General features: G+C 38.6%; 1 protein-coding gene across 3 annotated transcripts in view; it reads right to left on the bottom strand.

Moving 5' to 3' along the window:
• lmo7a (LIM domain 7a) overlaps positions 1–13,278 on the bottom strand; it is a 52,398-nt gene that overhangs the window by 11,981 nt on the left and 27,139 nt on the right. Inside the window, exons 7-16 of one of the 3 annotated variants that reach the window (XM_089133277.1) lie at positions 12,224–12,419; positions 9,504–9,744; positions 8,712–9,002; positions 8,168–8,449; positions 7,400–7,555; positions 5,265–5,996; positions 2,656–2,685; positions 1,947–2,073; positions 1,390–1,529; positions 438–1,065 (exon numbers count right to left, since the gene is read on the bottom strand). In XM_089133277.1, the coding sequence (XP_088989403.1) occupies positions 438–1,065; positions 1,390–1,529; positions 1,947–2,073; positions 2,656–2,685; positions 5,265–5,996; positions 7,400–7,555; positions 8,168–8,449; positions 8,712–9,002; positions 9,504–9,744; positions 12,224–12,419 (2,823 nt within the window). The remainder of the gene's footprint in view (positions 1–437; positions 1,066–1,389; positions 1,530–1,946; positions 2,074–2,655; positions 2,686–5,264; positions 5,997–7,399; positions 7,556–8,167; positions 8,450–8,711; positions 9,003–9,503; positions 9,745–12,223; positions 12,420–13,278) is intronic. The other 2 variants (XM_089133275.1, XM_089133276.1) reach the window with 2 other exon arrangements.

Below are 13,278 nucleotides of genomic sequence, written 5' to 3'. Positions count from 1 at the left end.
AATACATTTTTTTTGCCCATAGGAATTAAAAAAGTGTCTGTTAATGAGTTATAAGCTGATGGCTTCAACAAAAGCAAATACCATCAATTATAACTAATAAAACAAGTAACAACCTTGTCACACATAGAAGGTATTTAACAGTTTATAAGTTATCATAAAAAAAAATCTATGGAGAAAAATATTTTTTACTTGCAGAACCACTGCACTCTTTAATGACACTGTAATGTGGAAGCCAGATTTTTGGGCAAAGCGTACAGTTTTATTCTAGTGTTGTAACTCATTCAGATTTTTTATAATTCCTATGAGCTCTAATTACATCAGAACTTCACTGTATCGATTAGGTAGCATAATGTTCTCAAAGACCTTCATTTAATAAAAAAGACAAACGGCATCATGATTTTTTTTTTTTTTTTTGAGACCAAACAGGACCAACTCACCGTGAATGCTCTGGGAAGAGAGCTTATTCGGGTGGCCTGTGTGCCGAATGGCCTGGGCGTAACTACAGAGGTGAGTCTTGCGCTATCTGATCTCTGGTAGCTCCTGGGGAGGGAGGCAGAAACTTGATCCAGGCCCGACTGCTTTGTATCCATTGAATTGGGCTTATACAATGAGCTAGTGCCGCTGTAGTTTTCGATTGGCTTAGTTTTGCTAATCGAGTCTGAGCTGTTGAGAACGCTGCTGGGTTTACTGACGCTGATGGGCTTGATCATGCTGGTGGGCTTAATCAGGCTGATGTTGCTGTAGGAGAAATCAGGAACTGGATCATCCAGAAGGTTTTGGGTTGTTGTTTTGCTCTCCAGAATGCTGTTATTCATTGTAAGTGGGATATCTGGGCTAGAGCGATCAGGCAAATCTGGCTGATGTGATGCCAGGGTGCCAGCCACAGGTTCCTTTTCTCTCATAGATGGTATGGAGGGTAGTGAAGGTTTTTCCGTGGGGGCATAAGGGGTGTCAATGGTGTAGCTACGTGCTGGCAGAGTTCTGGTTTGGGGTGCAGGTTCTTCAAAGACATCATCATTGACAGAGTTAAAGACGTCCCTGTAGTTGCTTTGCTCACGGCTCTCTCTGAAAAGGAGCAGGAGGGAGGCAGGACAAGAACCACGATTAGATTACACTTTTACAATGAGCGGACAACGTATCAGAGAAAGTAGAACACACTACACTCTCCGCACTAACAACAGACAACAGAAATGACAAACAGTGACAGCAACATTTCATCATAGTTCACCACACACACACAATTTCAAAAATAAAATACAACTAGGAAAATAAAATAAACCGAAATCAAATAATAATTTAAATTAAATACTCAATTAAATATACAGTTTTGTGCTGTTTAAGCTTTAGAGACACACAACTACAGCTTGATTTGAAGGAATGTATGTTCACCTCTCATCATGCATTTCCTTCAAGGTCTTTGATTTCCTGGTGTCGCTTGAAGTGATCTGCTCGATCTGTTCTCTCTCTTCTTTCTTCTTCACAATATCAGAATTCACACTCCTGCGCTTATTCTTCCACCTTGAAAGATCCTGCAGGGATGAGGAGAAAGACGCTCAGCCTCCATAACTGGAGCACAGGTGCTTATTCATAAGCAGTAATGGTAGGAGGGACAGAGTAGGGGAAGGGTGGAGAGATACGAGGGACAGATTGAGGAGTGAGGGAGGACTAGATTTTGCCGGTGTCCTATTTTGCCTTTTTGGCTCCACCCGACTTCTTTTCCCGTGTGAATTAGAGGGACGTATATGACCTAGATGCTGTATTGAAGCTAAGTCCAACCACATTCACACTACGAAGTATCACTGAACAGTTACAGACTACTTATTATTGATGTGACTCGAAGTAGTCAAGGTCCTTATGAGGACATATTACTAGTCACAACTTTCACAGGCCGAACATCTGCAGCTATGAATATTATCAATAACAAAACCATGTGATCCGATACTCACATCTTGCCACTTATCTTCATTCTCCTTAATCCGATTACGCATCTTCTGCAGTTCTTCGAAGCGCAACTCCACCGCCGAGGTGCCGAGGTTCGTCTTACTATCGGTGATGTCACTCACTGATTTGCTCCTGTAAACATGTTTTTCAAAAAATGTTAGTAGTCCAATTAATTCCTTAAAAAAATCCATTAGGATGGAAAAAAAAATATTTAATGGAGTTTAGCCATTCAGCATTTTGACAAAGCATACAAGACAAAGTATTGAAGGGTTAGTAAAACAGTATGTCCTGAATATTATTCAAGCCACAATTAGTTATCATGACAACAATTAGTTATCATGACAACTAACAAATTATCTTATGTGGGAAGTCTCAATTGGTTAAGAATGAGTTGCGCATTCAATCACTTCCATTCATGTGACTTACCTATGAGAGCACAGTACTTCTGCATTGCAGAAGTACATCTGTGCTTCTCATGCTCTGGATCTTTCCAGAAAGACACGTTTGAACAGATTAAATTAGCCAGCAGTGAGCATATCTGTAGTTGACACATTTTTTTTTTTTTTTTTTTGCAGTTAAACGTTTTTACAGCAGCCCATGGGGATCATAGCACTGAGTACATTGTGAGTGTCAGTGCTTAATATAGTGTAGGGCAGAGGCCTAGCAGCGTGAACACACAAAAACATGCTGTTACTGCACAAGGCCACAACTCACCCTTTACTATCAGAGCATTTCTGGAACAGTCTAGAAACCAAAGAGAACAACAGCAACAAAATAGTCATAATTTGGTGTGTTGATTGACAGTTTTTATTGAATGACCAATAAAGTAACATTCACTGTTGTTCAAAGGTTCTGGGTCGGTAAGATTTAAGATTCAAGACTAAGGCTGCATTTACTTGATTAAAAAAACAAACAAAAAAAAAAAAACCCCAGCAAAACAGTAATATCGTGAATTATTATTATAATTTAAATAAATTATTTTGATATTTATGTTAATATGTATAAAAATATAATTTATTTCTGTGATGGCAAAGCTGAATTTTCCGCAGCCAGTCATCAGTGTCACATGACCCTTCAAAAATCTTTCTAACATGCTGATTTGATGATCAAAAAACATTTATTATTATTATTATCAATGTTGAAAACAGTTAGTGCTGCTTCACATTATTGTGGAAATTAATATATTTTTCAGGATTCTTCGATGAATAGAAAGAACAAAAGATCAGCATTTATTTGAAATAGAAAATGTTTGTAACATTATAAATGTCTTCAATGCATACTTGCAGAAAAAAAAAATATTAACTAAAAAAAAATAATAATAAAAAAAAAAAAAAAAATCACGGTACTGACCCCAAACTTTCGAACGGTATTGTACATGTCAATAGCCTAGCCACACCACTCCAGCTATGATCAAGTGCATAATGATTTTTTTTTTTTTTTTTTTTACAGTACAAAGTCAAGCTTCAGCATTCAGTTAATTTGGTGATTACAGACCAGGCTGTCTGACATTTAAAATGTGCAAACGTAATATTAACTGTCAGTTGTAATTTAGTTTAGGTTCAGGTAGAATGACATCATTGGAAACTTGTAGAATTCCCCACCAATCCCAGTGCGTTTGCTCATTTTAATGCCCCGACATTACATGGACTCTGATCAAATGCAATGTTGTACTTGAGTTCAAGTGCTAGGTGTGTTTCCACGGTCACATATGTGCAAGTTCCAGCTTTCACAGGATCACAAGGGTGTGGGGAATTTGGAGCTAGAGTGCTTTGTAAGTTACTTTGTAAAGAGTGAATGTGTCTGACTGGATTATTTTTAGACATTGCTCAGGTTTTAAAATTCCACCACAGCTTAGCTGGATACACCCACACCTTATAAAGTCTGTTAGGACTATGGGACTTAAACGAAAGTCAAAGCAGTTGAGTCTGTACTTGATCTATCAGTTTCTTAAATGCTTTCATGATCAAAACTTTCAGTCTTTTATTAAACACAAGCAAAATGCATTTCACAGGCAATTGGTCAGTCTGTCCAAACTCAAACAAAGTGTATTTGTAATGTCACATTATTTGGTGTTCCAGCTAATCAGTAAAAATGCTTTTCAATTTATATAAGTCAGGAAAGTGAACCTAAGAAAACAGACTTTTGACTCATTAGCCACTATAGGTAAATAACAAGAAAGTGCATTAAACTGTACAAACCTATGTGTTATAACAGTGTGTTTATGATTATGACAATAAATTAAAATAATATGATAAATACCAGTTTGTAATATCAACCAGCATAACTGACTGTGTTTGTGAAGCTAAAATAATTGGAAGCGGCTGACAATGAAAGCCTTGCACATTCAAGAAAATAAGATTACATAAAACAACTAATTTCAATGCTGAAAACCATTTTGACCTCATCACTTCATGCACAAACTTATCTCAATTAGTGCAAAATTTGAAGCTGGTCAAAAATTATTTAAGAGAAAAACACTAAAGCCTAGTTCACACTACATGATTTTAAAACGTCGGGCTGAACTGTGCGGTTCAAACTACATGACTTGGACTCTGTGAAAAGTGTTCAAGTTGTTGAGCTGTTCACACAACACAACTTGATTGATCCGCAACAGGAGGTAATGCACTACAGGAGTTGACAACAACTCTGTCACCCAACGATTCTATCTTGTCCACAAACCACATTTTGTCATTAAAAATCACGCTATAAAACTTACTGGAAATGACACGAAACAGCACGCGCGCCAATACCCAGTGAAGAAGAGAAGAACACAACACACGAATATGGACGTCAGACAGAAAATAGTGCTGCACACTGTTTGAGCGATGATTTACTCTGAGAAAAAATGCAAAAAAAATAAAAATATAAAATTTACCTGGTGACCTCAACCCATGCCTTGCTCCAATTGGCTGTAGCTCATGACATCACGTGAGGTTGAGTCGTGTGACAGCTCTGGATATCTAGCATGTCTGCAAGGTGTCTGCCTGCGAGCGTCTTTGATTCGTTGTTGGCTCTTTCGTACTAAAAGATTGGGGAGCGTTCATCGCCCTCTAATCCCCCATGATTTGTACGCGATAACACCCTGACCTGTTGGCGAGCTCAACGATTTTCAAATCATGTAGTGTGAACTAGGCTTAAGAAAACCAAATATCTACCTGTTACAATCATTCCCAAGCAATCAAAGTCAAACCCATGTCAGACTCACAAACATTTGCCATTGCCAGTGTAAGATCATAGTTAACACGAGAATGAGAAAAGTACACTGCAGATGAGATCATGATGACAAGCGCACACAGGTATTTCTGCAGGCTCAGAAACCTAACCTCTCAACCATCAGCCTCTTCCTGTATCGCACACGGCTGGCCTCTCTGATGGCTTGCCATTTCTGCATATCTTCTTCATTGCAAGACAAAGAAACATGGGGAGATCCCTTTTCCTCTACCCCTTGGGTATTTAAAGCTTTTAGCTTCCTAAGCAGCATATCATCTGTTTTCACGTGCTGCTCTGCTCCGTGTTTAATCTCCGACTTTGGTTCGTTCTGTCTGGGTTCAACTGGGCCAAACATTAGCTTGGCCTGCAGTTTTGGTGGCAAAGCCCATGTCTCTGGAATAGGAACAGGGTGATAGTTATCAGGGGCCCCAGACAGAGGGTAATGACTCATTCGATGTTGAGCCCTTCGAAAAACCACGTCGTCTTTTTCAATGTCAGGATAAATGGGTTCACTCTCATGGCGGGGCTGAATTACCACCGTGACTTCAGCCTCCGATCTGTGGCGAGGCACCAGGAAGTTACCGTACTTCAACTTGGCCAGATCATCACTCGAGTGGAAGGTTTTCGTACGACGTGTAAACATATCGTCATTTTCCAAATCAGGCAGGATGTCGGCAGAAACGTTGTATGGGTCGTTAGGGTGTTCACGCCCAAGGAGTGGGTGCTTTTCGCATTTTATGAGTCTGGGGCCAGAGGTGGGATCTGGTCTGGGCCAAAAATCAGGGGGCTTTGACTTAGAGAGCCCAGCACTCTGCTGAGCAATAGTGAGGTGCTGTGTCTGAGAACTGTGGGTGAATCAAAGGAGAAAAGAGTAAAGAAAGGATTCAGAACATGCAAGGGGACAGTAAAAAGAGTAGAAATCAGTTAAGACCAGCTAGCACAAGTAGTGTATGCAGAGGGATGCAACTAACCATGCAATATATAATGTGGACTCATTTTGCTCTAAATTTTGGAAAAACAACAGTGAGTGTTCTGCCTCAAAATACTAAATGTTTCTTCAAATTTAATTTTGACAGATGAATGATATTGTGGGAATCACTTTCAGATAGATTTTTTTTCCCAGCTGATGAATAATGAAAACATTGACAGTAATCAGAATATCTTGTTTTAAAGAGATTGAGCATTAAAAGGGTTAGTTCACCCAAAAATGAAAATTCTGTCATTATTTACTCACCCTCATGTTGTTCCAAACCTCTATGTATTTATTTGTTCTGCTGAACACAAAGGAAGATATTTGGAATAATGTTTTAATCAAACAGATTTCATTCCCCATTGACTACCATGGAAAAAATACATACTATGGTAGTCAATGGGGAATGAGATCTGTTTGATTAAAACACTCTTCCAAATATCTTCCTTTGTGTTCAGCAGAACAAATAAACACATAGTGGTTTGGAACAATGTGAAGGTGAGTAAATACTTTTGGGTGAACTAACCCTTTAAAGTGGCAGACGACATACAGTAACTGCAGCGCAAGCTTATAATAAACAGGACGTTATGGTGCATTGGTGTGGGCGCTAATATATGTAGTTATTTTTTTCTCTGTAGTTATCGTTCTTGGTGTAAGCGGGCCTTGAAGCCCTAAAAATGCACCAACAAATCTGTAAAATGGTCCATACAACTTGTAATATTCCACATTTTCTGAAGATATGATAGCTTTGTTTGGGGAACAGACCAAAATGTAATTATTCACTGATATTACCGTTAAATCAGTTGTGGCACATAATTCAAGAGCTCAAAGAGCATTAATTGAGTTGAAATTAAGTTACATGAAATCAGTGTGTTTGTAAAGGAATTGATCAGATAGATTTCTGAATCAGCTGTATTCATTTAAAAGATCAGACTCAGACTCACAAACTCAAGACTTTTTCAATGAACCGGTTTTTGAATTCAACTCACTGACTCAAATGAACAGCTTATTGGATGGCTTTGTCTCCTCGCACATCATTTATAGCTTCAGAAAACTTGTAATGTTAGGCATGAGTCATTTCGACCTTCTCACCATTTCAATCACTTATGTGCACTTGTCTGTTGAAACCATTAACATTCACAATGATGATTATGACAAAAAAAAAAAAAATTCTATTAATATGCATCAGTTGATAGATTTATTAGAATATGTAGAGAAGCTGATCAAGGGAAGTGAGTGGATGCCCGGTCCTACTGCATATGGGGCTGTGATAAGGACCTGGGTGTGGAAGTGAGGCGGGACTGAGAGAGGCCTTCAGGTGCATGGAAGTGAGAGGGAGGGGGTTCAGATTGAGTGCGAGAGAAAGCAGGTAGAGAGAGCCAGGGATTGGCGTCACCATCTGATTCTTCAGAGGACGAACCTGACTTCTTGTGACTGGAAAATGTGAGGTGAAAGAGCACAGAGAAAGAAAATGGAGAAAAGTTAGTAACCATCATCAGAGAGAAAACAGAGGGAGGTAACAGAGAAGCCTTAGCAAGTACATAAGCAGAAAGAAAACCTCAGGATTTACAGTGGCTGAAAATATATATAGTACTATATATATCAAGATAAAAAACTAATACAAAATTTGGACATCTATCCTGGTTATCAAATTTTATGAAACGTTCATTTGACAGGTATATTTATGTACTTTTCTGTACTTTTTTGGAGCCACTGGGTAGCAAAATTAGAAATTGAAAAACACCTGATGGACTGATCAATAGGGCTTACAATTGAAAGCAGGTTCTTAGTCAGATTGCATAAAAAAATAAAAAAGAATCAGTAAGTGTATTTTCTTTTAATTTTAATTTCCAACTTTACAGTTGCCAATTATAATAAATATGGGGCAGCTGATTTATTTACATATTTTTTTGAAATACCAAGCATGTCTTGAAAAATTAAGTATTCCTGGAGTTATGTACAGGATCATTTTTCAGAATTATTTATGTTCTTTTCTTAATTTACGTTATTTTATTTTTTATTTTTTTGCCTCAGCACTGGACAGACCTGAAACCTTGGATCTTCCTGTACCAAGGGCGGCGCTGGGAGCCCAGTTTGATCTTCTTCACGTGTGCATCCTCCTCAGCCGTCCAGAACTTAGGAAGAAATTTATCAAAAGGCACTGTGGCAGATGTTTGTGGCATCAGGCCTACTTTACGGGCATAAAGGTCATCTTGAACAGGGTCAGCATAGCCAAACTCATCATCCTCTTCTTCAGAGTCATCGTAAATGCAGGCGTCAGCTGATACAGGCCTCCTGTAAGTCCCCTGAAGAGGCTGTGACTGACCGCTGCTCAAAAGACAGCCATTTTTGTTACATACCACCAACGATCACTGCACATCAAACCATCCATGGTTATCAAGCATACCAAACCAAATGAAAATCAAACATTGAAAACAAAATGTTGTTTCAAAAAGTCCACGCTATGGGTTGAAAATCAAGCGAAATAATGACATCACAGCAACTCAAAACCAAGGTTTCTGGAGAAAACCCAAAGTTAACACTGATAAAAATAGCAAACAGATGCGTGTCAAAGGAGCCAGTTTCTGACCTGAGATGGGTCAATGAATGCCGGGGCACATTACTGACAGCCACCTGTGGCCTGGTGGTACACAAGACAGCAGCTCCCTCCAGCGGGCTCATGGGTAAGGCAAAGTTGGTCGGAATGACAGGGGACGGGCTGTGAAATCTACGGCTAGCGAAGTCATCTAGAACCATGTCGGGATCCGGTCGATCTGTATCTGAATCACTGCTCTCATACTCATAGGCCAAAGACTGGTGGGCAGTTGTCTGCGATTTCAACACTGTGATAGATGAAGGGTCTGAACCAGCCCTCTCATGACTGGGACACACCACCAATGATGGTCACGAAAGCACAAAATGCCAAGAAATAGTGGGAATAATAAGCACTGGCATTCAAACATCGAGAATGTTTCATAGCAAACATCTCACCCAACAAAGGAGGAATATAATGATAAACATTTCCAGGAAGCAAAGCAAATGATCAAGAGAAATGTTGAGAATTGTTTTGAGTTCACATTGAGATCTTTTGAATATTTTTAGAAGAGACAGGTTTAAGATTACTAGGGTCTTTTGTCTGGAGAAAAATCTGAAAAGCTCTTTTTTAATTTTATTGCTGCCTAGGAGAAACTACTGAGACCTCATTTGTGACTTTTCTATTATGTGGGTGTTTTCATCAAAGAAAGAAAGAAAAAAAAAATGGCAATAATGGTCTATATTACATCATAAATCAATGATCAGATGGTCATCTTTCACCAGAGTAGGTAAATATACCATCCAATGAAAACCCCCATTGAATCTTTAAAGTGTAGACTTGCATTACCTAGTAAAAGTGCCGTCATCTTCTGTGAACATAGGGCTAGCCCAGCTTCTTCTGTTGTCTTCATTTCGCTCTGCACGTTTCTTGCGTAATGGTGCTGGAACATAGCCCGACTGCTTATCCTTTGACGGCAGGAACTGATTGAACGGAGTGTTGGTCTTAGGTGTTAAGACCAACGAACGGCGGTATTCCTTATGTTCTGACATCATGAAGCTCAGATCTGCTTCGGGGTCACTACCACAACCTGGAGAAACAGCACAGAGAGCCAGAAGTGTGAGCGTATGAACACGCATGCATGATTGTTTTTCTTTCCTGGTGGGGACTTTCCATTGACTTTTATTGTTTTTTTACTGAGCTAATGATGTTTTTGTAACCCATAACCCTAAACCTTATAGAATGTAACAGTTTAATAATCTTTTTGAATTTTGTTTTTCATTTTTCTTACAGGGACTGCTGGATGGTCCCCTTAGATTAATTCACACTTTTCTATTCTGAGACTAAATTTAATTCACACAAAATATGCAGAGTAAAAATTTATTTTCTTCACTAGAATTTAGATTTTAAGAACATTTTAAGCAAGAAAAAAAATCTCTTTGCTGATGGTTAAGAAAACACATGTAATCCATACACTGTAATATAATACTGTTCAAAAGTTTGGTGGCAGTAAGATTTTTTTTTTTTTTTAAAGAATACTTAAAAAAAAGTTTTTATTTTAACTTAGAAAACTAACTTAGAAAAAAAATATATATATTAAGCAGCACAATTGTGATATAAATGTTTCTTGTGCAGAAAATAATTTCTGAAGGATCATGTGACACTGAAAATTCAACTTTGCCATCACAGGAAGAAATTGAATTTTATATTTATTAAAAAAAAATAGAAAACGGTTATTTTAAATTCTAATTTTATTTCACAATATTACTGTTTTTACCGTATTTTTGATCAAACAAATGCAGGCTCTATGAGCATTAAATACTTCTTTCAAAAGATAAAGACATTTTCAGAGAATTCCATTCAAAAGATTGGGGTAGGTCAGATTTTATCATCCTAATATAATTTACACAATATATGTTTTGTAGTAAATTTTTTAAACGGAAAGATGACAGCTTTTTTAACACACTTCTCTGTAGTAAACATGATAGTGGGATGCGTCTGACTCATTGGCAGGTCAGTGGGGAATAAGAAAAAAATGTCTCACTGGGGTGAACGTGTAGACAGTCCAGCAGGCTAATTATATCAGCAGCTAATTACATCAGCACCTTCCTCATGAGCTGCAATTGAGCCCCTGGGACCATGACTGAGTAAAAAGATGCTAATGTCATTGAAATGCAAACATGTGGAAGAGGATGAATTGATGGGAGTTTGCACTTTCCATCAAAACCGTATCTGCTGTGCTGACAGTCACAGACAACAAAATATAGCTCATTAAAACATTAAAAGCATTAAAAGGTATATAGTTCGAGTACCACTAGAGGGCACTAGGCATTTGTTTTGACAAGCAAGAGTTCACTCCAGAATTCTAATTTCCTGATAATTTACTCACCCCCATGTCCAAAGGGCTCTACACGATCCCAGCCAAGAAATAAGGGTATCATCTAGCAAAACAATCTGTCATTTTCTAAAAAAATAATTGTAAAATATACTTTTTAATCCACAAAAGCTCGTCTTGCGCTCTGCGATGCGCCACACATTACGTTGGAAAGGTCAAGTGTGTTCTAGTTCAAAAGGGTAGGGTATGGTGAAAAACTCCATCTCTGACCTCATTGTTTTACTTTTTTTTTTGTCTTGGCACATTTGCTTTGTTGAGATGAGCATTTGTGGTTGAGCATAAATGAGCATAAAGTATATACTTTTTTTTAAAGCTACACTGTGTAACTCTTTTAGTGTATTCTTAACTAAAAACACTTAGTTCTTTCAAAAATATGTGCTCATTAATGTATATTTACTTTGTTCAAGTAATATCAAGTATTCTCGTGAGTGTATAATATGCCATTGAAAATACATACACGTAAGGGGTTCTAATGTTGGTCGCCATGTTGACTCTCCATCTTGAAAGTACATTAGCCAAAGAGGGACATACCCGTTAATTAAAGCTTCGCCACTCATGGACGCCAAAACACTCATGGACGAGGTCGAACTGGAAGCCATGTTAATCTTGGACTACACTGGCCACCGTAGGAGTTAAAACGCAATCGGAATAGAGAGGAACAGAAACTAATATTCACTGGATGCTCATATATCTTTACACCGCTAGATGGGGGTAAAAATCACACAGTGTAGCTTTAAGACCGATTATTTCACTAGATAAGATCATTTTTCTCAGCTGGGATCATGTAGAGCCCTTTAAAGCTGCATTGAAACTGCAATTTGGACCTTCAAACCCTATTGAAGTCCACTATATGGAGAAAATCCTGGAATGTTTTCCTCCAAAAACTCCACTAAAGAAAGACAGACATGAATATCTTGGATGACATGGAGGCGAGTAAATTATCAGGACATTTTAATTCTGGGGTTAACTAATCCTTTAATCAATTAACTACATTTGAGCCAAAGCTATCTGTGGTCAGGTTTTTAAACTTGACTGCATATTTTTCTTGCACTGGTGGATAATGTTTTGTTTAATAAGACACAAAATGAGATATCCACCACCTCCACCTTTTGTACAACTACTCATCTCTGACTCTCAAAGTCAAGCTAGAATGCACAAGATTGAAGAGTCTTACCCTCGCTGCTTCCTTTGAGTGTAGCGTCTGATGATGTGCTGTAAGTTCTGGAGCCCAGCGAATCGAGGCTATCTAGAGAGTCTTCTCTCCTGTGTCCGGCCCTTAGCGGGAAGAGCTCTTCTTTCTCTGAGTAACAGCTATCTCTACAAGTGCCGTTTCGTGCACTGCCCCGCAGTGATGTGCAATCCTCTAGTGTCTGTCGAGCACAAGGGTGTGAGTGTGAGGGAGACAGGCCGACACACAGCATGCACAAGGGAAAAACACAAACAACAAACACAGCATACAGCCTCTTTCAGTCCAGAAACAGTCTTGCTCGTGAGAATCTGCCGTCTCTTCCATTGAAAGTCATACCATTGAAGCCAATCGGCTACACTGAAGTGTTCAAACTGTTTTTTTTTTTACACAGATGATTCTTGACAACAATAACTTTTCAGTGTTCAATGTTTTCAGTGTTGTATAAAGAACTTACTTAATAAACCGTAATGTCTTTAATACCTCAGAATGAGGCACCCCCTTCTATGAAGGCCGATACATTGTGACATCATGTTTCTACCGTAGCCGAACGTGAACAAACAGCACTAAAGAGCGTATTTCGTCACTACCTTGAAAGAGAAGCAGCAGAAAGCTAGAAGCTAGCCATAGACACCATGAGCAGTGACTTTTCCCTTGTCAGTGGTGTGAAATATGTAGTTGGATTGTTTCTTGTAACTTAGTTCTTCTCCTTCATTGTGTTATGGCTTTGCTATGTGGGGATAAATGTGTTGGTTACGTTCGTTCGTTCGTGATTAGTACCGTAAAACGACCGTAAAACAGTATGTAACAGGAATCACCAACCCGTCGATCGCGGTTAACAAGTCGATCTTGGAAGCATTTTAAGACGATCGCGAAGATCGGTCTTCGCCGATCAGAGAATCAAAATCAGAGAAAAAAAGCCTTTTGTGTAGTAAATGGTGTCTAGGGGATGTAGGTAATCATGTAATTTTTGTAGCACACCTTTGGGCTCACGCGGACACATAGAGTTTAAACAAGGCTTTGTGCTTTAACCAGCTCAGCCA

This window comes from Pimephales promelas, chromosome 7, assembly GCF_988280905.1.
Source record: "Pimephales promelas chromosome 7, fPimPro1.hap1.1, whole genome shotgun sequence".
NCBI lineage: Eukaryota > Metazoa > Chordata > Actinopteri > Cypriniformes > Leuciscidae > Pimephales > Pimephales promelas.
Note: the sequence above shows the minus strand (reverse complement) of the source record. Positions and strands in the feature narration are given on the sequence as shown.